Genomic DNA, 26461 nt, shown 5'->3' with positions numbered 1-26461 from the left:
CTTGCCGCTATCTCCTCTCAGTGGGTGCTAGTTAAAGCAGGGTGCTGCTGGCTGGAATAGTTGGCGCAGGAAGCCCCAAAGTCACAAAGATTCTAATCCCTCTTGAGCTAACGGATGGGAGAGGCTCTATCGCTTGTACCACCTTGTGTTCTTTCTGGAAATGTACAATATATGATTTTGCCTGTTGGTGAACCAATAACGTCTTACCAAGTTGTGGTTCCCTCATCCTGTGTTGTCTAAGGCTGGTTTCACACTACGTCTTTTTAACATCCGTTGAAAACGTTTTTTTAACGGAAGTACGGATCCTGTGCAAATCCGTTTTCATGTCAATGCATTTTCAATGGACTCGCGTCCACCTGCGTTTGCGTCCGTTAGACGCAGGATCCGTCCTTTTGCGATATTTTAACATGTTTCAAAAACGCAACATGTAGCGTTTTTGAGCTCCGTCCAAGTACTTTAAATTGCTGGATCCTGACTATAACGCACGCAAACGCAGGTGAACGCTGCATGCTGATAGACAGGATCCTGCTTTTGGACTGAGCATGCCCAGAACCAGTCAGTCAGTCTCTCTCCCTCTCTCCCTCTCTCCCTCTCTCCCTCTCTCCCTCTCTCCCTCTCTCCCTCTCTCCCTCTCTCCCTCTCTCCCTCTCTCCCTCTCTCCCTCTCTCCCTCTCTCCCTCTCTCCCTCTCTCCCTCTCTCCCTCTCTCCCTCTCTCCCTCTCTCCCTCTCTCCCTCTCTCCCTCTCTCCCTCTCTCCCTCTCTCCCTCTCTCCCTCTCTCCCTCTCTCCCTCTCTCCCTCTCTCCCTCTCTCCCTCTCTCCCTCTCTCCCTCTCTCCCTCTCTCCCTCTCTCCCTCTCTCCCTCTCTCCCTCTCTCCCTCTCTCCCTCTCTCCCTCTCTCCCTCTCTCCCTCTCTCCCTCTCTCCCTCTCTCCCTCTCTCCCTCTCTCCCTCTCTCCCTCTCTCCCTCTCTCCCTCTCTCCCTCTCTCCCTCTCTCCCTCTCTCCCTCTCCTCCCCCCACACCGTGCAGGCAGCAGCCCGGCTCCGAGCAGCTGACTCGTAACCAAGATAAATATCGGGTATCCAAGGCCGATGTTTACCTTGGTTACCAGCGTCTGCAGCTGTCAGAAGCCTCCTCCCAGTCTAGTTACCCTCACTCCCGATCACATGACTACAATGCCCGCCCCTAAACATCCACTGCAGGATCCTGCAAAATAACATATGCGTTTGCATACGTTATTTGCTGTAAAAGCAGGATCCGTACTTCCGTTAAAAAAAACGTTTTCAACGGATGTTAAAAAGACGTAGTGTGAAACCAGCCTAAGTAGTGTCCTGTCCACACGGAAGGTGTGCAGGCATTCAGTGGGATGAGCCCTGGTCCATGCGGTCTTTCTGATGACAGCTAGGCCAGCAGAGAACTGTAGCCACTGACCCTCGTGTCTCCACACTATAGTCCTGCCATTTTTGGATGATGTATTGAATAGTGCTTAGTGAGATGTTCAGAGCTTTGGCTATTTTTAAAACCCAAACCCTGCTTTACCCTTCTCCACAACTTTATCCCTGACCTGTCTGGTTGGTTCCTTGGTTTTCAAGATGTTGTTTGATCTCTAATGTTCTCAAACAAAACTCGTGAAATCTTCATAAAACCGCTGTTCTTATACTGAGAATAAATGATACAGGTGACTCAATTTTACTAATTATGTGACTTCTGGAGGCAATTGGTCACTCAGGGGCATCATACTACAAGGGGCTTAATACAAATGCACATCACAATGTTCAGATTTATAGTTTTAACCCCTTAACGACCGCGGGCCGTAAAATTACGTCCTAAATGACATAATCTTACTGCCCGCGGTCCTCCGGCGGCAGCATGCCGCGATCGGCACACATCTCAGCTGATTTTCACAGCTGAGATGTGTGCCTGCTAGGCACGAGCAGAATCATTATCTGCTCGTGCCGATTAACCCCTTATATGGCGCTGTCAATACATGACAGCGCCATTATAAGCGCAATCGCGGTAAAGTTTTACTTACCGCCGAAACCGGAAGTCACGTGACGCGATCACGTGACTCCCGATAGTTGTCATGGTAGTACAGGGTCATGTGATGACTCCTGTACTACACATGAATTGGTTTCACTTTCGCTGTGCCCGGGGCACAGCAAAAGAGAAAGACAGCGTATCTGCTGTTTACAGCCTTCCAGCTGTGATCAGCAGATACTGCAGAGCGATCGGAATGCTGATCGCAATAGCCCCCTAGGGGGACTAGTAAAATAAAAAAAAAAGTAAAAAAATAAGTTTTAAAAAATTAAAAAAAAACAAAAAAACCTAAAAGTTCAAATCACCCCCCATTCGCCCCATTGAAAATTAAAGGGTTAAAAAAATAAAAAATATACACACATTTGGTATCGCCGCGTTCAGAAACGCCCGATCTATCAAAATATAAAATCAATTAATCTGATCAGTAAACGGCGTAGCGGCAAAAAAATTCCAAACGCCAAAACGACGGTTTTTTGTCGCCACAACTTTTGCGCAAAATGCAATAAGAGGCGATCAAAACGTAGCATCTGCGCAAAAATGGTACCGTTAAAAACGTCAGCTCGAGACGCAACAAATAAGCCGTCATTGAGCCTAAGATCCCGAAAAATGAGAACGCTACGGGTCACGGAATATGGCGTAAAACGTGCGCCACTTTTTTCGGACAAACTTCCGATTTTTTTTTAACCCCTTATATAAAAGTAAACCTATACATGTTTGGTGTCTACGAACTCGCACTGACCTGAGGCATCACACCCACAAATCAGTTTTACCATATAGTGAACACAGTGAATAAAATATCTCAAAAACCATAGTGCTATCGCACTTTTTTTGCAATTTTTCAGCATTTGGAATTTTTTTGCCATTTTCTAGTACACAATATGGTAAAACTGATGGTTTCATTTAAAAGTACAGCTCGTTCCGCAAAAAATGAGCCCTCACATGACCATATTGACTGAAAAATAAAAAAGTTACGTCTCTCAGAAAAAGAATGGCGAAAAAAAAAAACGGAAAGCGAAAAATCGGCCGGTCGTGAAAGGGTTAAATATTTCGAAAAACATCTATCATTTCCTTTACACTTCACAAAAACGTGTTACTTAATACTGGTATATCACATAAACCCCTAATAAAATGCATTTACATTTGTGGGTATGATGCTAAAATAAGTGGAAACATTCCGGGGGTGTGAATACCTTTACAAGGGGCAAAATTACTTCATGACTAAAAATATCAGACTAATTCCCTGGATCAATGTCCCATCACGAAATCTAGTAGGGATAACCTGCCATAATATACTTTTCACGGAAGGCATCCAAGCCCACCTTGAATTTTTGTAGTCTATCAACATTTATCACATCATGTGTCAGAGAGTTCCATATTCTCACTGCTCTTACAGTAGAGAATCCCCATCTGTGATTATGACTGAACCTCCTTGTCATCATTGCAGGCCTCAGTCGTAAAAAGCTCATTAGAAATATCTCAGTAATGCCCCTGATATACTTGTACATTGTAATAAAATCACGCCGTAGCCTTTGTGTTTCCAAAATGAATAACCCCAAGCTTGCTAACCTGTCCTCCTATTGCAGTCCTTCCATTCCTTTAATGGTCGCTCTTCTCTGCACCCGCTCTAGGTCAGTTATGTCCTCCTCATTCACTGGAGTCCGAAATTGTGCAGAATATTGTAAGTGTGGCCGCACTAGTGACTTGTATAGAGGCAAAACTGTTCTTGTCCGGAGCATCTGTGCCTCGTTCACTGCATCCTATTATATTATCTGCCTCGGCAGCAGCTTCCTGGCACTGGTTGGTTTTCTCGTCCAGCCAGATACCCACGTCTTTTTCAGTGTCACTTTTCCACAGTAACTATTTAAAAAAATTGACGTTTAAGAATCAGCCGAAAAAATCTGGAAATCTAAACCCCTGCAAACATACAAAGCACAAAAACCCAACAGATTAATATTATCAAATAGTCACGTGCCATACATGTGGGAGAAAAGCCGCTTCATAATATTATTGGATCGAGGTTCTTCATTTCGGTTAATGCAGCCCCAAAACCATGAATTGTCTTCTTCTTCATGTCCTACATGTTAGCGTTATTTCTGCAGCCAGTGATCGGATATAAAGTCTCCAGTAATTATATTACTATACAGGATTCTTTATGATGTTACATCGTCATCTTCTCCCCATTCAGGTCCCTACAATATCGGATCCTCTCAGTGGAGATCTTCTATATAAGAAAATTCTCCTGATTGCCCCTTCAAGGATGGATATGGACAGGGACAAGATGGCGGAGAGGATATTACCCCTCACCCTAGAGATCCTCTTCCGGCTTACTGGAGAGGTGAGAGATTCTGATGACGTCACATTACATCATTCTTATCTATGGGAATAACAGATGGACAGAACTGGAGAGGTGAGGACTCTGGAAATGTCTGGAGTGAGATTTATTACTGCGTCTCTCCATAACCAGGATTACACAGTAGTGAAGAAGACCTCTAGTGAGCGCTGTCAGGCCCCTGTGTCTGAGGGATGGGGAAGACCCCTGAGCCCAATCACGGGGCCTCCACCTCACCCCCCGATACATGAGGACATCAATGACCAGAAGATCCTAGAACTCACCTACAAGATGATTGAGCTGCTGACTGGAGAGGTGACACTGCTGGGAATGCTGGCACATTATACAGTAACGCTATGAAGGGATCGGGGGTGACGGTATCATTGTATGTGTCAGGTTCCTATAAGGTGTCAGGACGTCACCGTCTATTTCTCCATGGAGGAGTGGGAGTATTTAGAAGGACACAAAGATCTGTACAAGAACGTCATGATGGAGGTTCCCCAGCCCCTCACATCACCAGGTAATAGACAGAACAAAATACACACGGCCTATAATTATCTGTATGTAAGGAATTAATTCAGTCCCTGTATGTGTCTCCTTCAGTTCTTTCCAGTAAGAGGACAACACCAGAGAGATGTCCCCGTCCTCTTCTCCCACAGGACTGTAACCAAGAAGATCCCGATGTTCCTCAGGATCATCAGGTAGATGGAGAGAAGGTGCCATGAAATCTCCCTATGATGTGTAGACGGCTGTGAAGGTCTTGTGCTCAGTCTTGTTTTATCCTCCAGTATTATATATGTTATACTTGTGTAATGAGAGCGGTGGAGATGGCAGGATTAGAGCTGATCATAGATGTGACTTCTCCATCTGTCTGTGACTTTTACAATATTTGTTTCAGGGGGAAGATCTGTCCCATATTAATACTACAGAGACATATGTGAGGCGGGATGAGCGGAGTAAAGAGGAGATTCCTACAGATATCCGCCCAGGTGAGTAGTGACCACTAAATGCAGAGAAGTCACAGATTCTTCTCAGTCACCGGCTGGGGCTGCTTTATCAGGGTTGTAGTCCGGCCATATCAAATGGTCACCATTCTCCTGCTAGACCACCACATGCTCCTCCACCCAAAACTGTTCCCTTTATTTTGGGCATTGGACGCCCTTCTGTTGCATTGAGATCTGTATCAGCCAGATCTTACAGGTAGGGTCCATCCTATCACCTGAAATTAGAAGACGTTGACCCTTAGCTGCCCAGATCTCTAATCTGTAAAGCCAAAAGGAAGAACGGAGCCCTAAGCACAGCCATGGGTAGAGTGACCCATGACTCAGCTTTGGAGGGCAAACAAGAGGTTAAAAGCAGAGCAAGCTGGGCTGTGCTGGGGTTTGATACTTTAAGGGGAGGTAGTTTAGGGAGGTGTGGTCAGGAGATTTGTAGGAATGTATATAGGGTGAGGTAAAAGTGGTGGCCTGCAATCGGCACGTAGCCACCACTGCTGAAGGTACCTGTGCCCGTCCTCACCGTCTCTCATCGCCTGGATCGGAGGATGTCTGCGCTGGAGGATCTTCAGGGACAGCGAGGGGAGCTGCCAGCAGGTCTGATGGAGCAGAGATCCAGGCACGGCTGCAAGAGATCGTGGGAGGACTGCCGGCAGGAGCGGATGCTGCTTCTACCCCTGCCCGGCCATCACGCAGGGCCAGGCTGCCAGAATGCCTCTCCCCTGACATCGCTCCGGGCCCCGGTAACGCCGCAGGAGCCCCTACGGGGACCCTCCTCATCATGGCCTGTTCCCTCTGCACCTGTTCGCAGGCCTCGGTGTGGGAGGAATCCATAGAGGCGGCTGGGACCTGCAAAGTGGGCGGGGCCAGCAGTCGGTCATGGGACCGGGCCTCTTCCAGCTTCTAGCACCAGAGAAAAAGGCAACAACAAAATGGCGGCGGTTCCACCCGGCGATGCTCCAGTCGGTGGGGCTGCTTGGCTACGAGAGACCCATCACCTGCTGGACCTTGCGATGCCGGGGAGACAAGGCGGATACATGCTGGCCGTGGTTTCCTGGGATTTGGATTCCGGGAAGCTGCCCACCGAGCTGTCAGCTCCCTAGTCGAGCTGGGTCTGAGCGTATCAGTGGGTCAGGGCTCACCGGTGGGCGACGCAGAGGATGAGATGCCGTGTCGGTTGGAGACGGGTCTCCTGGATTCTGGAATGGCGGCTGGTCGGTGCTTCGTGCCGGCGCAGCCTGGTAAGTAGGGCTTTATGTGTGTCTTGTCCCTTTCTAATACAGTATAGTTTTTTTTTACTGGGGGTGGATGTCAGTCAAGTTGTTGATGTATCGTGTGGGCGGAGTATGGGGGATGCGGGGGGAGTACGGGATTTATGCGAAAATTGAAGCAGACCAATAGGGGTTTATGATAATATGTAATATTCGTTTTTATAGCGCTGTTGGTGCTATGGCACTTTGCATGTAGTGGCGTGGCGCCGTCCCCATTGGGGCTCACAGGCTGGGGTCCCTATCTGTAATTTTTTGCAGTTTACAGGGGTCGCTCATCCCAGTTGGGAACCCGAGGATGACTGAAAAAAGGGGTTGGTCAGTCTGAATATGGGGATCACACGGTAGTGCACTCTTGGTGTGGTTGCAGACAGCGGAGGATAATGAGGGGGATCATATTCTGGATGACAGGGTGAAAATGGCGTGGCGTATGTGTGTTTTAAAGGACTGCTGGGGTACCCTGGCACAGGATTTATGGGATAGTTTTGGAAGGAATATGTCGAGATTTTCTCCCTCATTCCATGGGAGAGGTTTGTGTTGGGAATATACTGTATATAAAACTTAATATAAAGGAGGTCTGCAGTCAGCAGGGGGCGCACTTGGGGCTGGCTTCAAGGCAGAAGAGTGCTGGCAGTTCTATGCAAGTTCGGGGTAGTTGTTAGTTTCAGCACCAGTGGGCTGGGTAAGTCGATTCATCGCACTGGGCATCCTGGTGTTTATTAAGAGGGGGGAGTCATAGTCAGGTGGGGATGCTTTACAGGGGGTGAGCCTGACGAGGGCTGAAGAGATGGTCCGCGACCTGAGAAGTGCTCGGATTAGGAACAGGTGGTGTTGTTAGAGAACAGTTGTTGCTGGGGTTGTTTAGGATTCCTTCTCCGCCACTTATAGTTCTGTTCTATTTAGAATTTGGAGTCTGGCTATTAACGCCCCCTGGTGGTGTGGCGTAGGGTTAGTCAAAAGGTGGTTTTCGGGGGACGCATGGCAGGTCCTTTCTTTTACCCCCCCCCCCCCCCTCACTTTGTTTCGGCGATTTGGTCATTCGCTGCCGGGGGGGAGCAAAAAGTAAAATTAAAAAAAAAAAAGAAAGGAACTTGAATAATTTGGATCAGTATGATTCGCCATTTCCTAAGGGGTGTTTTGGTTATGGCGGTATTAACCCTGCTCTTTGCACTGTGGTGCATACAGTGGTTGACGTGTTTTGAACTGCGATAAATGCTATGGCACAGGGTCCATTTGTTAGCTAGGATGGACCGGCCCACCCTGACAGTCTGTGTTTTCGTTCGGTTGTTTTTGTGTCAGTGTTTATTTTAGGATAGGTTTTTTGCCCATGGGATATTCAGGTCCTGTGCGCTCAGTCTGAAGCATCTTGTCTTTTTTGGAATGGTAATATGTAACCAGCCGGTGGATTTTGTGGGTGATCCACTACCCTGACAACTTGTTACGGGGGGCTGTCTGATAATAACCTAAAGGAGTATCAGACAGTCAAGGTCCACCGTGCAAAGACTCTGCTGCAGACTATGGCAGAGTGCAATACCTCTGTTAACTCACAGAAGGATATAATAAGTAAAGCAATTCCTCCCTTACTTGGAGGGTGTGTGGAATGATCTCTGTTAATAACCACAGAGACAAGGGCAATGTGTGCGAAATGGCACCTACCTAGGTCCGCTCTTCTAGTGGTGCAAAAGAGATGAACAGCAGCGTAAGCCGCACAAAGCTCCTACCTCTGTTCGCTCCCCTAGTGTGCGAGGATACGAACAACTGCCAGACGCACTATAAGGAACGTTACCCTAGCGGCAACGTCCACCTACGAGTCGAACCACAAGGCCCAGCCAGACCATGTGCCTCAGGCACCTGCCTATGTCCGCTCCCCTAAGAGGTAAGGATACGGACAGCAGCCGAAGCTGTAAGGTATAAGAACGCTACCCTGCCGGTAGCGCTCACCTAGCATAGACAGAGGAATGACTAGAGGAACGCGCACAGAGCGTCTACTCTTATGCATGAACCAAGAGGACTGAGCGTCATGCGGCATGTGTCAGGGTCTTATATAGACTCTGTGCCTCATCCAAGATGGAGGACACCAGAGCCAATCCGCTGCCAGAATGACAGGAGGGACGTCATGCTGGCCTATCACCGAGCAAGGCATCACAAGCACATGACCAGCGACCAATCGGCATAGAAGGTGTCAGAGACATGTGACCTCGTGTCAGCGATGATGTCACCCACACATGTGCAATGGCTCCAATATAGGACTTAGTCTCCGGCGCTCGCAAATGTGCAGTAGCAAGAAATCTGGACTTAGTCTCCAGCGCTCGCACATGTGCAGTAGCAAGAAATCTGGACATAGTCTCCAGTGCTCGCAGCAACCATAACAGTACCTCCCCCGGCGACGCAGGTAATCGGCAACTAAGTCGGGAGCATGGACAGCCTCCTCAGGCTCCCAAGAGCGATGTTCCGGGCCGTAACCCTCCCAATCTATCAAGAAGAACCTGCGCCCTCTAACCATCTTAGAACCAACTATGGCTCGTACCTCATAGCTAGAGCGAGAGGAATCAGAGGCAGGAGAGTGCACTTCACGAGCGTGAGGTAAAATAGCCGGCTTTAGCAGTGAGACATGGAATTTGTCATGAATCCTAAGATGGACGGGTAACTTCAATTGGTAGACTACAGGATTTACCTGTCGAAGAACCTCATAAGGACCCAGGAAGCGAGGAGCAAATTTGACAGAGCTCACTCTAAGTCTCACGTGTTTTGCAGAGAGCCACACAAAGTCCCCTGGAGAAAAGACAGGAGCCGGGCGACGAAACCGATCGGATACCGTCTTCATACGGTCCTTAGCTGCTTGGATCGACTCTTGAGTCCGATCCCAAACCTCTCTGGCATTAGTTGCCCAGTCGGCCACAAGAGGAGGAGGTGCAGCAGCGGGAAACGGTACCGGTACCCTAGGGTGTTGCCCATTATTGAGTACGAACGGTGTCTGCCCAGTGGCCTCAGCCAGCGAATTGTTATGGGCAAATTCTGCCCAGGGTAGGAGGGAGGACCAGTTATCGTGGTTTTCAGCAACAAAGTGTCGAAGGTATATAATCATAGATTGATTGGTACGCTCAACCAAACCATTGGTCTCCGGATGGTATGCCGAAGAGAGATCCAACTCAATTTGCAGAAGGCTACAAAGATCTCGCCAGAAACGGGAAGTAAATTGAGGGCCTCTATCACAAATGATACGATCTGGCATCCCGTGAAGCCTAAAGACATGCTTGAGGAATAGTTTGGCTAGTACCCTGGTAGATGGGATTCTCGATAACGGTACGAGATGAACCATCCGGGAGAAATGGTCCGTAATGACCCACACAAATCTATGTCCCTGTGAACATGGAAGATCACCCACAAAGTCCATGCCTACCACCTCCCATGGTCTATCTGGCACTGGTAAAGGATGCAAGAGCCCAGCCGGTCTCTGCCGTAATGGACGGTTGCGAGCACACGAGTAGCAGGAACCGACATATCTCTTGACGTTGCTGGCTAAGTGTGGCCACCAATACCACCTCTCCAGTAACTCTCGTGTCCGCCTAATACCAAAATGCCCACCCACCTTTGAGGTGTGGGCCCATGACAGTATATCATTCTGTCGATCAGGCGGAACAAAGGTCTTGCCCGGTGGGATTTGGTCTAACGTCACAGGGGAGAGCGTATGAAAAACCCTGGAGGGAAGGATAAGACGAGGTTCGTCAGTCTCTTCCTGGGTAGAAAGCATAGAGCGAGACAGGGCGTCTGCCTTGTTATTCTTACTCCCAGACATATAGTTGATGGAGAAGTGAAAGCGGGAGAAAAACAAGGACCAGCGGGCTTGGCGAGGATTCAGACGCTGAGCGGTTTGTAAGTACGTCAGATTCTTATGGTCTGTATAGACCTGGAAAGGATGTTTCGCTCCTTCCAGCAAGTGACGCCACTCCTCCAAGGCTAATCTCAAGGCGAGCAGTTCCCTATCCCCAATGGTATAGTTTCTCTCTGCCGGTGAAAAGGTTTTCGCAAAGAAGAAACACGGCCTTTTTCTACCTGCACCGTTCTTTTGATACAAGACCGCACCAGCACCCACTGAAGAGGCATCAACCTCTAAGAGGAAGGGCTTACTCTCATCGGGTCTTTGAAGAACGGGAGCAGTTGAAAAGTGTCTTTTTACTGCCTCAAAAGCCTGAGATGTCTCAGTAGATCAGGCTTTGGGATTAGCACCTTTCTTAGTCAAGGCCACCAAAGTAGAAAAATGGGGTATGAACTGCCTGTAATAATTTATGAATCCTAAGAAGCGTTGCACCGCCTTCAAGGAATGAGGTTCGGACCATTGCAGGACAGCAGAGAGCTTCGCAGGATCCATAGCCAGGCCCTCTTGTGAGATAATGTAACCCAAAAAAGGCAATGAGGACTGCTCGAATACACATTTCTCGAGTTTAGCAAACAATGAGTGCTCCCTTAAACGGGAAAGGACACGAACGACATCCTGACGATGAGTCTCCAGATCAGGAGAAAAAATCAGGATGTCGTCCAGATACACCACTCCTGAGGATAACAGTAAATCCCTGAACACATCGTTTACGAAGTCCTGAAATACTGCGGGTGCATTACATAACCCAAAAGGCATGACGAGGTATTCATAGTGACCGTTTCGGGTGTTAAAAGCGGTCTTCCATTCGTCACCCTTTCGAATTCGTACCAAGTTATACGCACCCCGCAGATCCAACTTCGTAAAAACTTGAGCTCCTCTCAGTCTGTCAAAGAGCTCCGAAATTAAAGGTAATAGGTATTTGTTCTTTATTGTGATTGCGTTGAGACCCCTGTAATCTATGCAGGGACGCAAATCACCCTCTTTCTTCCGAACAAAGAAAAACCCAGCTCCCGCGGGAGAGACAGACTTACGAATGAACCCCTTCTCTAAACTCTCTTATATAGGTCGACATGGCCTCCGACTCAGGTATCGACAGGGGGTAAACCCTGCCTTTAGGTGGAACCGAACCTGGGATAAGGTCTATGGCACAGTCATACGGCCTATGGGGTGGAAGAACCTCAGGACCCTGTTTGGAGAACACGTCAGCGAAATCCAGATAGGGTGTAGGTATGGGAGAGAGATCAGTAGATGCAACCGCAATGACCTTAGGTGGTAAGGGAAGACATCGGGACTGACATTTCGAACCCCAACTAATAATGCTGTCAGACTCCCAGTCGATGTGAGGAGCATGAGTCCGAAGCCATGGGAGACCCAGAAGAACGTCGTCTATACCCTCAGGCAAAACAAGAAAAGAAATCTCCTCTATGTGACCCTGAGACAGGGAAAGGCGCAAGGGAACTGTCCTCAATGTAATGGAGTCAGACAACATAGTTCCATTAACAACACGGACAGGAAAAGGCGCCTCTAACATGATAGAGGGAATATTGTGTCCCTTTACAAATCCTGAGGACACAAAAGTCCCGTCAGCTCCGGAATCCACAAAAGCCATAATAGGCCATGTATTCTCAGATAACGAGAGCTGACCTGGGATACAACACTTAGAGGGTGCAGAAGACGTCTCTAGTAACCCCCCTCTAATGGTTACTAGGCCACGGAGTTTCCCTGACGACTAGGACACTTGTTGGCATAGTGCCCAGCCTGACGACATACGTAACATATAGGAGGACCAGACTTGCGTAGTCTGGAAGACGTATGACCTAACTCCACAGGAGTGGGAGATGTTTCAGATGCTGAGGAAGATGGTAGCGGACCCTCAACAACTGGAATAGCCCGATGCTTAGGGCGTGAGGAAGAGACCTCGAGTCTACGTTCCTTATGGCGTACATCGATCCTCGTTGCTACTGTGATCACGTCCTCCAGAGAAGCAGGGACCTCACGAGTAGCAAGAGCATCCTTGACATAGCCTGCCAGCCCTCTCCAGAAGATAGGAATCAACACCTTCTCTGGCCAATCTAGTTCTGCCACCAGAGTTCTAAAAGCAATGGCATTAGAACTAGTGGATACCGAACCTTGAGATAGATCTAACAGTCTCAGGGCCGCATCATGGGTAACCTGCGGACCCATGAATACCGCCTTAAGAGCATCAAGAAAGTCTTGATGTCTCAGAGTAACCACATCAGAGCGCTCCCATAGGGGAGTCGCTCATTCAAAGGCTTTGTCCTGAAGTAAGGAGATGATAAAGTCTACTCTGGACCTCTCCGTAGAGAAGCGAGAAGAGTTGACCTCTAGGTGTATCTGACACTGACTAATGAAACCACGACATGATCTGGCATCGCCAGAATATCTGTTTGGCAGAGCAAGTCGAGGATCATGTGCAGATGTCACCATGGTTTGAGGTTTATCCTCTATACTCTTGAGCCGTGACTCAAGTACTTGTATGTAACGGTGTAACTGCTGATATTCTGCCATAACTGCCAGACCCTTGGCTCAGTCCTAATGTTACGGGGGGCTGTCTGATAATAACCTAAATGAGTATCAGACAGTCAGGGTCCATCGTGCAAAGACTCTGCTGCAGACTATGGCAGAGTGCAATACCTCTGTTAACTCACAGAAGGATATAATAAGTAAGTAAAGCAATTCCTCCCTTACTTGGAGGGTGTGTGGAATGATCTCTGTTAATAACCACAGAGACAAAGGCAATGTGTGCGAAATGGCACCTACCTAGGTCCGCTCTTCTAGTGGTGCAAAAGAGACGAACAGCAGCGTAAGCCGCACAAAGCTCCTACCTGTGTTCGCTCCACTAGTGTGCGAGGACACGAACCACTAGATATGGCACCTGCCTAGGTCCGCTCTTCTAGTGGTGCAAAAGAGACGAACAGCAGCGTAAGCCGCACAAAGCTCCTACCTCTGTTCGCTCCCCTAGTGTGCGAGGATACGAACAACTGCCAGACGCAGTATAAGGAACGTTACCCTAGCGGCAACGTCCACCTACGAGTCGAACCACAAGGCCCAGCCAGACCATGTGCCTCAGGCACCTGCCTATGTCCGCTCCCCTAAGAGGTAAGGATACGGACAGCAGCCGAAGCTGTAAGGTATAAGAACGCTACCCTGCCGGTAGCGCTCACCTAGCATAGACAGAGGAATGCCTAGAGGAACGCGCACAGAGCGTCTACTCTTATGCATGAACCAAGAGGACTGAGCGCCATGCGGCATGTGTCAGGGTCTTATATAGACTCTGTGCCTCATCCAAGATGGAGGACACCAGAGCCAATCCGCTGCCAGAATGACAGGAGGGACGTCATGCTGGCCTATCACCGAGCAAGGCATCACAAGCACATGACCAGCGACCAATCGGCATAGAAGGTGTCAGAGACATGTGACCTCGTGTCAGCGATGATGTCACCCGCACATGTGCAATGGCTCCAATATAGGACTTAGTCTCCGGCGCTCGCACATGTGCAGTAGCAAGAAATCTGGACTTAGTCTCCAGCGCTCGCACATGTGCAGTAGCAAGAAATCTGGACTTAGTCTCCAGCACTCGCACATGTGCAGTAGCAAGAAATCTGGACATAGTCTCCAGTGCTCGCAGCAACCGTAACACAACTTGTGTTCATTGGACCTTCTGGGCCACACGTTTCGTTAGTTATTTCTGGCATCCATGGAGTGGGTAGCCGGTTGATGGGGGGGTTCTTTTGGCGCACAAGAAAAATAGAAGGTTGCTCAACTGGCATTAGCTTCTTAGGGATCATAATTGATACTGTGCGCTTAGAGCGCAGGTTTCCAAAAAAAAAAGTGGGTATGCAGGTGTTGGAAAGTTTTCTGGAGATGTGCAATGGGCAGTCTTTGTTATTGAGGGAGGTGATTGAAAAGTTTTGGCCGTGAGCTTTTACGGATGTGGTGAGCCGTATTGGCTTTGGCTCATATGTTATGGGCAATTGGTGAGCAGACGTTTGGCTGGATTGTTGTGGGGAATTGAGATTCACCAAGAAAGTTAAGTTGCCCAAGTTCTTTCCCATAATTGGGGCACGGACAATTCGGGGTTATAGTTTAGTAATCGGGATACATTTCCATGACAACAACATGTGGGCAGTCATGGCCATCAATTAAACTGATGGTGGCGTCATCACCCATGGTTCGGTTTATGCGATAGCTCATCTCGGGTGTTTTGACTTCATTTTCTGGGTAGGGGTATTCAGGTTTCTGAGGTTGGAGGTCTCCATCACGGATTCACTCGCGCACTAGCAGTGGGATAATTTTGGGTCTTTAGTGCCTGGGCGGAGTCCGAGGCTGCCATGGGATAGTGGAGTGTTGAGCTGGGGTTCTGAACACAGGGCTCATTGTCTAGTTCGGTTCCTTTGTGATTGGGCCGTAGTTCACCCTATAATGCAGCGGGGAAGGGTGGGTCGCCTGGCAGCGACAATTTGTGGAGTCAATATCCCAAGAGGATTTAGTGTGAGTGTCACTGTGTTGGTAAATGGGGTTGCGCGGTAGGGTTGGTTGGTCCATCAAGTTATTATGTTGGGTATGGGTGGCGTTTTCAGAGATAAGTTTGGTGCGGCAGGCATCATGAAAGATCTCCTGGTGTGTCAGGCCTTAAAAGGTTGCAGGGGGGGCTGACTTAAATGGATATACATAGGCCAGTTGCATTCAAGGACCTAAAGGAGATGACCTCCGGGCTACATTTGATGTATTTTCACGGTTTGAGAAGGGTTGTTGGCTTTTTCATGGGCCTCTTTTGGGGCCATGACCTCCGGGCTAAATTTGGTGTATTTTCATGGTTTGAGAAGGGTTGTTGGCTTTTCATGGGCCTTTTTTGGGGCCATGAGGATTGGACAACTGGTAAGTGGACCAGACATTTGTGCCAATGCGGGGGGAATTCCTGGCATTCAGTCGGGATTGTTGGGATCCAGATGCCAAAGATCGAATCAGACAATAAGGGCAGGCTGGTGAGGTTGGGGCTTTAGAGGATTCAGGAGGCATCCTGTGGAATGTTTTAGACATTGGCTAAGTTTAGGGGCCAATCGTCCAGGGCCATTATTAAGGCATAGCGACGGTTCCTTTTTGTTGAAGATTCTGTCTCGTGTCATTTTTGTGGATGGTGCCTGGCTGCCTTATAGCAGTTAGGCTAACAGGTTTTTTTCGTTCCATTCTTTTCAAATTGGGGTTGCAGTTGGGACTGTACGAGCAGGCTTCCTTCGGGAGGTGGTGAAAAGAATTGGTAGGTGAGAATACAAGAGATATAAACATGTATTTGCGCCCACATTCGGAGTAGGGGGGCAAAGGAAGGTATCATAAGGATAGCCTGAGAGGTTGGAACTCCTAGGTAAGATTCTTTTGACAGTGGTGAGGTCACTGTCATACCTTCTTTCCTCGTTTACTTCCCCCCCCCCCATTGTATTACCCATGGAGCACCCGGGCAGTGTAGTTTGTTGGCCATTGGAGGCTCGTTGGGTGTGAGGGAATGGGAACTGTGGGGTTTGTGTACATGTGTGGCGACTGTTCGGTGGATCGGGGTCTGGTTTGAGAGACAAGTGTTGTTGGAATTCCACCGTTTTGGAAGGTTGGACCATTCCCCTGATGGGTTTGCTTTACATATCAAGGGGATTGTTCTGGGGTTTTACTTCAGGATATCTGGCACGTTTTTTCTGCGCTCATGGGGGTCAATTTCCAATATGAAGGTGATGTGGTCGGACATTGTGCCCGGAAAATCGTGGCTTGCAGCTTGGACTGGTAATTTTCCAGCAATAGTGGTGCCCCCGAGCTTGTGGTCGCGGCTGGGGGCAATGCTGGATGGTTTCAAGTATTTATGGCTTCCGCCAGGCTTTGGAGCTCCAAGAACCTCCTCACTTTTCATGTTGATTTATTGTATTTTGTTATAATAAAGGCCGATTTGGCCATAATTAATCCAAAATGGTTGTCTGTCGTTTGTGGAAGGGCATCCAGGTATGGGGTGGTTGCGAACCCCGAAGGGGAGGTAAATTGAGGTACTAGGTGAAGCCTCTACAATACTGCAGTCATGACAGTGTCCATAGAATGTGCAGACAACTTAGAAAATCATGGGAAGAAAAATCTAATCCGTATGGTGGACCCCTAAGAGAAAGCGGAGGGTAATGATGCTGGTGACGTCCTATATTCTTAGTTTGGTGCCGTGTTCACCAGGTGAATAAAGATTGATTGCTCTCAGTGGGAGAAACAAAATAATAATCTTGTAGTTGATGAGACCTCAGTAGACCTCTCTCCATTAATAAGTATCATAACTACAAGATTCTTATTGTTTCTCCCACTGAGAGCAATGAATCCATCTTCCTAGAATCTCGGCATCTTATTGATGGATCTTCCTTCTCTCCCTTCTGATGAATGTGCTGATAGGGGCGTTTATATCTAAAGTTGGGCATAGAGTAACTGTAACTTATGAGGGAGGTTAGAATTACCCCACAGTGGGTACATGGAGGTCTGGCAGCCCACCTACATCATTTCCAAAATGTAATTAGAAAAAAAGGAAAGTAATTAACACATAAAGTTCTGATATTTTTACCTTGAAGAGCCTGAAAGATATTTTCTCTGAATTCTACAAATGTCCATTATATAAGAACTTGTACTGGAGCTGTCCATTGTGGAGTCCGAGAGGCAGAAAGTAAATGTCTAATATTTCTTCAAGAAACTCATCTGACAGAAAATATTGTCCCCTACAATGGTTTTGATTGCCGAGAGCCCCCGAGCCACATACTGTAATTACTCCAGATGTGTCACCTCTAGTTACTAAATCACTGACGATGAAGGCTGTCGGGTGGAGGGCGGTCATTTTAGTAGATGTGTTATTGTCTATAGTCACAGTTTTCTCTATAGTAGTTAGTACCAATGCCGCTCTTATTTCATGGCTTTCCACTGCAGCCAGTTTTCTGCTCCTATCCAGGCCCCATTTCTCCAATCTGACATCTGTCACTTTACATGATAACAACTTTGTAATACTTAAAGGGAACCTGTCACCAGATTTGGTCACTATAATCTGCGGCCACCACCAGTGAGCCTTATATACAATATTCTAGAATCATGTATATAAGAGCCCAGGCCGTTCTGTATAACGTAAAAAACACTTATTATACTCACCTACGGGGTGGTCTGGTCCGATGGGTGTTGCTGCTCTGCAGTCCGGTGCCTCCTCTCTACTAAGATGAGCGTTCTCTTTGTTTGCAGGCCCGTAGGGATGATGTGTCCTGCGTCATCCACACAGGCCGGCATGTCAGTCCTGTGCAGGTGCAGTTTGATCTGCCCTGCTAACGGCAGGTCAAAGTAATGGCATGCGCAAGCGAAAGGAAAGGTTTAAGACCGCCCGTGCATGCGCACTACAATACTTTGATCTGCCATCCGCAAGGACTGCAATACCAGCCTGTGTGGATGATGTAGGACGCGTTGTCCACATGAAGCTGGGTAGAAGGTGCTGGACCGGAGACCAGCGACACCCATTAGACCGGACCGCACCTAGGTGAGTATTATAAAAGTGCTTTTTTTATGTTACAGGTAAAATATATCTTTGTACCGTGTTAGCCAGTAGAGATAAAACATTTTTTTAAAAGAACTGAGAGTCCTCAGTGGTTGATGCCTTTTAATGGCTAACTGAAAAGATGGTAATAATAGCAAGCTTTTGAGACTACTCAGGTGTCTTCATCAGGCTCAGTATAACCATCTTTTCAGTTAGCCATTAAAAGGTATCAACCACTGAGGACTCAGTTTTTTTATGTTATACAGAGCAGCCTAGACTCTTATATACAGTCTTCTAGAATGCTGAATTTAAGAGCCTATTGGTAGTGGCTGCAGCTTATAGGGGCCAAATCTGGTGATGGCTTATTTTTAATCTGACCTCAGTGTTTCTGAGATTTGTACCTTTATCTTACTTGTACTGTTAGAATAATTTGTTTTGCATTTATTAAAAAAACAACAAACAAACCTGAAATTCGCCAAAAATATAAAAGAATTAGAAGTGATCAAACATTGCATTTCAATGCTCCTAAAACAAATAGTAATGCCATAAAATATAATCATTAAATAGCATTTACCGTATTCTGCTTTAGTCTAAATGACAGAAGCCATATCTCTTTATAATCAAGAGTCTTTCAGCTACAACCATTGTGGAAACCCTCCATTTTTCCACTATCGGAGTAGCAGTTTGGTATAACCTGGCCTACAAAACATTATTTGATGACTTAATAAAATATACGGGAGGCAAAATGAACAAAGAGGGTTGAACATCATGGTCTACTGGTTCCTGCTCTGAGGTCTACTGTTAGATTGTAAACAGTTTTTGTTTACAATTTACATAACTTGCAGGGTTTTTTTAGCTATCTCTCGCTTGCGGGAGTGGACCCACTGGGCCGCAGCACTGGCTTAACCAGGAGGTGGGTAGCTAAGTAACTACCTCATCTTTATTAGAGCCTCTGATGGCGAGGCTAGGCTTGTGCTGGAAGGTAGCCACTTGGTGCTACTCCAGGGAGTCATGGGATGGCGACAGCTGTCCTCAGGAGTCGGGGTTAGGATATACTGACAGGCACTGCAGGTCTGGCAAGCACAACTGGTATAGACAGATGCAGCAGGTCTGCTAAGCACATCGGATACTAGGATACAGACATGTGTTCACACCCACAACGTAACACTCAGGAAACGGAGCTGACAACTAGCAACACGTCTCTAAGGATAGACCATGTTGCCCTGGCACTTCCCATAGGGGGAGGATGCATTAAATACCCAGTGCCTCTCAGCCATAGGTTGACTTCCTGGTTAGGGCACGTTGGCCTTTTAAGAATAGGTGCTCGCGCCCAAAGCACTCTCCCAAGAGTTCTGCATGGTGTGTGCAGGCCCTGGGAGATGGCAGCAGTGACCATGGTCACGGAAGTCTCCACTGAGTGACCGGGAGGATAAGTGTGCTGAAATCCCCAGCAGGAAAAGGGTGCAGGACCGTGTGGGTACGCCAGTAAATGTGTTACAAGCTATTTTATCAATGATATCCTTCAATTTGTATATATTACAAATATTTTTTATTCTTGGCAGATGAGTGTACCAGGAGAATAGAGGCACAACTGACATCTTCAATTTTTCAATCATATGACCTTGATATCGCACAAGATATAACTAAAGTGAATGCTACTATTCCAGATATACCATCATCCCCCCACAGCAAAGATCTATCATCAGTTTCTTTTAAAAAATGCCTACCTTCTGATTCATCACAGACTATTAAAAAAAATAAATGTCACAAAAGAGGCATTAAAAATCAAAATGTTCTTACAGCAAAGAAGCAGTTTTCAACTTCAGAAAATCAAAAAATCCATAAAAAAATTAACACAGGGGAGAGAAGATTTTCTTCAGAGTCTGTTAGTTACCAGAAAACTCATACAAAGGAGAAGCCTTTTTCATGTTCAGAATGTGGAAGATGTTTTACCCGTAAATCAAATCTTGTTGCACATCAGAGAATTCACACAGGGGAAAAGTGTTTTTCATGTTCAGAATGTGGGCAATGTTGTGTAACTAAATCACATCTTGTTACACATCAGAGAACTCACACAGAGGAGAAGCCTTTTTCATGTTCAGAATGTGGGAAATGTTTTACACGTAAATCAACACATTTTGAACATCAGAGAACTCACACAGGGGAGAAGCCTTTTTCATGTTCAGAATGTGGAACATGTTTTGTCCGTAAATCAAATCTTGTTGAACATCAGAGAACTCACACAGGGGAGAAGCCTTTTTCATGTTCAGAATGTGGAACATGTTTTGTCCGTAAATCAAATCTTGTTGAACATCAGAGAACTCACACAGGGGAGAAGCCTTTTTCATGTTCAGAATGTGGGCAATGTTGTGCAACTAAATTAAATCTTGTTAGACATCAGAGAATTCACACAGGGGAGAAGCCTTTTTCATGTTCAGAATGTGGGAAATGTTTTGCAGTTAAATCATATCTAGTTACACATCAAAGATATCACACAGGGCAGAAGCCATATTTATGTTCAGAATGTGGGAAATGCTTTAGTGAAAAATCGTGTCTTGTTAAACATCAGAGAACTCACACAGGGGAGAAGCCTTTTTCATGTTCAGAATGTGGGAAATGTTTTGCAGTTAAATCATATCTAGTTACACATCAAAGATCTCACACCGGGCAGAAGCCATATTTATGTTCAGAATGTGGGAAATGCTTTAGTGAAAAATCGTGTCTTGTTAAACATCAGAGAACTCACACAGGGTAGAAGCCTTTTTCATGTTCAGAATGTGGGAAATGTTTTGCAGTTAAATCACATCTGCTCACACATCAAAGATCTCACACACGGGAGAAGCCTTTTTCATGTTCAGAATGTGGGATATGTTTTGCACATAAATCACATCTGCTCACACATCAAAGATCTCACACAGGGCAGAATCCATATTCATGTTCAGAATGTGGGAAATGCTTTAGTCAAAAATCGTGGCTTGTTACACATCAGAGAACTCACACAGGGGAGAAGCCTTTTTCATGTTCAGAATGTGGGAAATGTTTTGCACAAAAATGCCATCTTTTTCAACATCACAAAACTCACAAGGGTAGAAGCCATTATAACACCTAAAAGGTGAAAAATGTTTTACTCAAATTATAATTTATCGACCATTAAGAAAAATTCACATGGGGAGAAAATATAGATTTGACAAATTGAACAAGAAAACACAAAAGAAACAGTCAAGAGTAAAGGCAAGTAAGTAAACAAGAAAGGGAAAGCACGTTAGAAGTTACATTAGAATTATAATATATACAATTACTAATAGACGTCTGTTTTATAAAAATCAAATAAAAAACAATATTACATGTTTATCAAAAATTTCACATTGTTATATATTTATATATTCACTATATGAAGAAGAGTATTACAACCCTCCCCCCAAAATACCCAATATTCCTCCACCCTCTTCTTCCTAACTCCCAATCTCAGCGATCTGCCATTCATTACAGTTACTTTCAGCGCACAATCTCCATGTCTGACCAATGTCTGTAACTTCTCTATACTACAATAATAAACATGATCATGTTACAAATTACTATTTCCATCTACAATCTATTCCTTCTTTGTGGGAACATCTGATGTGATCGAGTTTTATAATCACTTTCCACTAAGTTTAGTAGTTTTTTCCTCATCATTGGGAACTGACTCCCTTCTCTATTCCCCAATACACATATTATAGGTTTTAAGGGGACTTTAATTGTAAATGCAAGGGGCTGCTGACAAGTCTTAGGCTTTGTGACCTTTTTTTTGTTTCTATGGTAACAAATGTTACATCACATGAAAGCCTTATATGTCTAATACAGGGGTCTCAAATTCGGCTGGGTGTATGGGCCGCACAGAGGAAAAAAATAAATTGGGGGGGCACATTCTTTGCAGGACAAAGTGACATTTTTATTGGTACCGTATTTTTTTTTTTTTTTACACACCTTTGGATCACTAATTTTGAACATTTTTCACTTGTTTATTATAATAAATGTGTACATTCTTTGTTTAACCTCATAACGACGGCCGTACGACTTAAAGCGGCGGCAAAACAGGGTACTTATTCTGTTCCGCCGCTTTAAAGCGGCGGCCCGAAAAAACCCTGTAGCGCCCCCCAGCGACCGAAAATCTCGGGGGTTTCAGCTACCGGGGGTAGCTGAGACCCCCCAGATTATGAATCGGGGTGTTTTTTTTGGACCCCGATCATGTGATCGGCGGTATACACTGTATACCGACGAACACATGAAAAAAAAAGAAATGGCCGGTAAAACGGATTTCTTTTTCATCTGACATGATCAAACATGTCAGATGAGAAAGAAATCTAAACCCCTAGTGCCCCCAAAGCCCCCGGTACCGGAGAGTCCCCCCCACCGCTACCCCCCCTCCGGAGCACTCAAAATGGCGCCGAAGCGCACAGAAAACTGCCGCCGCCGCCGGCTCTGCAGTCATTTCCCTCCGATCTGAAATGATCAAACATTTCAGATTGGAGGGAAATGTCCTCCCCCTGACCCCTCCTCCGGTCCACCGGAGCCCTCTGGTCACCGGAGCCCCCTCCGGTTCTCCAGAGCCACCACCCCCCTCCCCCCTCCGGAGTGTGGAAGATGGCGGCGCACAGCGCGCGGCCGCATTCATTCTGCTCTTTCTGCCGCATGTGACACGTCACATGCGACAGAAAGGTGTCCCCAGGTCCCGCTAGGTCACCCCCCGTCACCCCCCCCAGCCCCCGGTCATACGTTACCTTTCTGCTGGTGATCCGTCCCGCGATCACGCCGCCTCCTTCTTCAATGCTGGCGGCGCATGCGCAGACAGCGGCTGTCAGCTGGATCCCTGCAAGCAGGGACCCTGACGTCGCTGCTGCACAGGCTCCACTGTGGACCGGGGGAGGGTGAGTGCGGTAATCTGCAGTCACACTCCTCACATGGAGAGACTGCTGTTCCAGAAAATGGGGGATACGTTCTGTGAGCGTGCCCCTCATATTCTGGAATGAGGTTACTGCAGGTCACTCTGCCCTAGGTTGGACCGGGGCAGTGTGAGTGCAGTATTCTCAGATTACTGCACCCACACTGCTCATGGAGAGCTTGCTCTTCCAGAAAATGGGGGATACGTTCCCTGAACGTGCCCCCCATATTCTAGAAGATCCAGAGTCGGCGTGGGACCTCCAAAATGGATTACAGCGACCGGAATTTCTTTATTTTCAATAAATTGGTAAAAGAGGAATGTCTCGGAGTTTTTTTTTTCAAATAATTTTTTTTTTTGTCTTTATTTTTTTTTATTACTTGACTGGGTTAGTAATGTCGGGTATCTGTTCAGATGCCGTGACATCACTAACCCCAGGGCTTGATGCCAGGTGACATTACAGCTGGTATCAACCCCATATATTACCCCGTCTGCCACCGCACCAGGGCGCGGGATGAGCTGGGGCGAAGCGCCAGGATTGGCGCATCTAATGGATGCGCCACTTCTGGGGCGGCTGCGGCCTGCTATTTTTAGGCTGGGAAGAGTCCAATAACCATGGCTCTTCCCACCCTGAGAATACCAGACCCCAGCTGTCCGCTTCACCTTGGCTGGTGATCTAATTTGGGGGGGACCCCACGTTTTTTTTTTTTTAAAAAAAAAACGCCTGGGGAGGCCTCCAAATTGATCACCAGACAAGGTGAAGCTGTCAGCTGTGGTTTGCAGGCTACAGCTGTCTGCTTTACCCTAGCTGGCTATCAAAAATAGGGGGGACCCCACGTCGTTTATTTTAATTATTAATTTTTTGGGGGGCTAAATACAAGGCTAGGCACCCTTTAGTGCCACATGAAAGGCACTAAAGGGCGCCAGCTTAGAATATGCAGGGGGTGGGACGTTATATATGTTTGACATCTATCCATTCATCCATTGTATCATTTTACGCTGTGTGCCCACAATCAGGGTTTGCAGCGTTTTGGGCGCAGAGTGTTTTCCCTGCATCCATAACGCTGCGTTGTGCAGTAGAAGCACAGTGGAAGGATTTTTAGAAATCCCGTGCCCAATGTGCTTCTTTTCTCCGCCACATAAACTGACCTGTGGCGCAGCTTCCCGAGCCTCAGCATGTCAATTTATGCTGCGGAGATGAGTGTTCTCTGCAGGTAGCGCAGAGCTCCACAGCAGCCTGAACCCAAATCGTGGGCATGGGCAGCTGCGTTCTCCCGTGGACAACACTCACATCTCTGCAGGAGGCTGACACTGTGTACTAGACGCCGTGTCGCTGGATCATGGCCACATAGCCTAACAGTGAGACATTTGTTGCTACAGCAACATTTTTGTGAAGTACCTGTGGATTCAAAATGCTTACTATATTCCTGAATAAAATCCAGTTTCCAAAATGGAGTCACTTGTGGGGGGTTTCTGCTGTATAGGTACCCAAGGGGCCCTGCAAATGTGACATGGTGCCCGCAATTTATTTTAACTTTTCCAGAATTCAAATGGTGCTCCCTCCATTCCAAGCCCTCCCATTTATCCAAACAGAGGTTTTTGGCCACATGTGGGGTATCCCTGTGCTCATAAGACATTTGATAACAACCTGTGGGGTCCACGGTTTGTTGTTGTCTCTTGAAAAAGTGAGAAATTTGATGCTAAAGCAACATTTTTGTGAAAAAAAATGAAAATTTTCAATATGGCAACCTAAGCTTATCAAATTCTGTGAAGTACTCGTGGATTCAAACTGCTCAATATACACCTAGATAAAAGCCTTGAGGTGTCTTGTTTCCAGAATGGGGTCACTTGTGGGGGACCGCCACTGTTTAGGCACCTCAGGGGCTCTCCAAATGCAACCTGGCGTCCGCTATTGATTCCAGCCAAATGTTCAGTCAAATGGCACTCCTTCCCTTCCGAGCCCTGCCATGCGCCCAAACAGTTGATTTCCACCACATATTAGGTATCGCCAAACTCAGGAGAAATTGCACAATAAATGTTATGCTGAATTTTTTCCTTTTACTTTTGTAAAAAAAAAAGCTACCTGGTTGAAATAACAATTTTGTGGTAAAATTTTTTTTTTTTTTTTTTCATGGCTCAACGTTATAAACTTCTGTAAAGCACCTGGGGGTTCAGGGTACTCACCAAACATCTAGATAAATTCCTTGAGGGGCCTAGTTTCAAAAATGGGGTCACTTGTGCGGGGTTTCTGCTGTTTAGGTACTTTAGGGGACCTCCAAATGCGACATGGTGCCTGCAATCTTTTTCAGCCAAATTTCCTTTCCAAAATTCAAATATTGCTCCTTTCGTTCCAAGCCCTCCCATTTGTCCAAACAAAGGTTTCAGACCACATGTGAGGTATCACCGCGCTCATAAAAAAGTGGTTAACAAACCTTGAGGTCAAATTTTTGGAATTACCTCTTGAAAAAGTGAGAAAATTGATGCTAAAGCAACATTTTTGAGAAAATTATTAAAATTTTCAATATGACAACGTAACGTTAACAAAATCTGTGAAGTACCTGTGGATCTAAAATGCTCACTATACCCCTCGATAGAAGCCTTGAGGGGTCTAGTTTCCAAAATGGTGTCACTTGTGAGGGGTTTCTTCTGTTTAGGTACCTTAGCGGACCTGTAAATGCAACATGGTGCCCGCAATCTATTTCAGCCAAATTTGCTTTCCAAAATTCAAATATTGCTCCTTCTGTTCCGAGCGCTCCCATTTGTCCAAACAGAGGTTTCTGACCACATGTGGGGTATCGGCGCACTCATAAGAAAGTGGGGAACAAGTTTTGGGGTCCATTTTGTTGTGTTATTTCTTCTAAAAGTGAATAAATTTGGGTTAGAGCAACATTTTTAGGTAAAATTTAATTTTTGCTTTTTTTCATTCCACATTGCTTTTGTTCATGTGAAGCACCTGAAGGGTTAATAAACTTCTTGAATGTGGTTTTGAGTACTTTGGGGGATGCAGTTTTTAGAATGGTGTCACTTGTGGGTATTTTCTGTCATCTAGGCCTATCGAAGTCACTTCAAATATGATGTGGTCCCTAAAAAAATGGTTTTGTAAATTTTGATGTAAAAATGAGAAATTGCTGATAAACTTTGAACCCCTCTAACTTCCTAACAAAAAAAAATTTTGTTTCCAAAATTGTGCTGATGTAAAGTAGACATGTGGGAAATGTTATTTATTAACTATTTTGTGTCACAGAAATCTCTGGTTTAACGGTATAAAAATTCAAAAGTTGAAAATTGCTAAATTTTCAAAATTTTTGCCAATATTCAATTTTTTTCATAAATAAACGCAAAAAATATTGTCCTAAATTTGGTACTAACATGAAGTCCAATATGTGACGAAAAAACAATCTCAGAATCACCGGGATCCGTTGAAGCGTTCCAGAGTTATAACCTCATGAAGGGACACTGGTCAGAATTGCAAAATTTGGTCTGGTCATTAAGGTGAA

General features: G+C 46.3%; 1 protein-coding gene across 1 annotated transcript; it reads left to right on the top strand.

Annotated features, from left to right (window-relative positions):
• Positions 1 to 4292: 4292 nt before the first annotated feature.
• Positions 4293 to 21586, top strand: LOC142259279 (uncharacterized). The gene is made up of 5 exons (XM_075331757.1): positions 4293 to 4372; positions 4502 to 4886; positions 4970 to 5067; positions 5265 to 5355; positions 19609 to 21586. Exons 2-5 carry the CDS (start codon positions 4754 to 4756, stop codon positions 20799 to 20801), a joined length of 1515 nt encoding a protein of 504 aa, XP_075187872.1. The 5' UTR covers positions 4293 to 4372; positions 4502 to 4753; the 3' UTR covers positions 20802 to 21586.
• Positions 21587 to 26461: the final 4875 nt, after the last annotated feature.

Source organism: Anomaloglossus baeobatrachus (assembly GCF_048569485.1).
Source record: "Anomaloglossus baeobatrachus isolate aAnoBae1 chromosome 5 unlocalized genomic scaffold, aAnoBae1.hap1 SUPER_5_unloc_5, whole genome shotgun sequence".
NCBI classification, from domain to species: domain Eukaryota; kingdom Metazoa; phylum Chordata; class Amphibia; order Anura; family Aromobatidae; genus Anomaloglossus; species Anomaloglossus baeobatrachus.
This window is presented reverse-complemented; position numbering and strand designations above follow the sequence as displayed.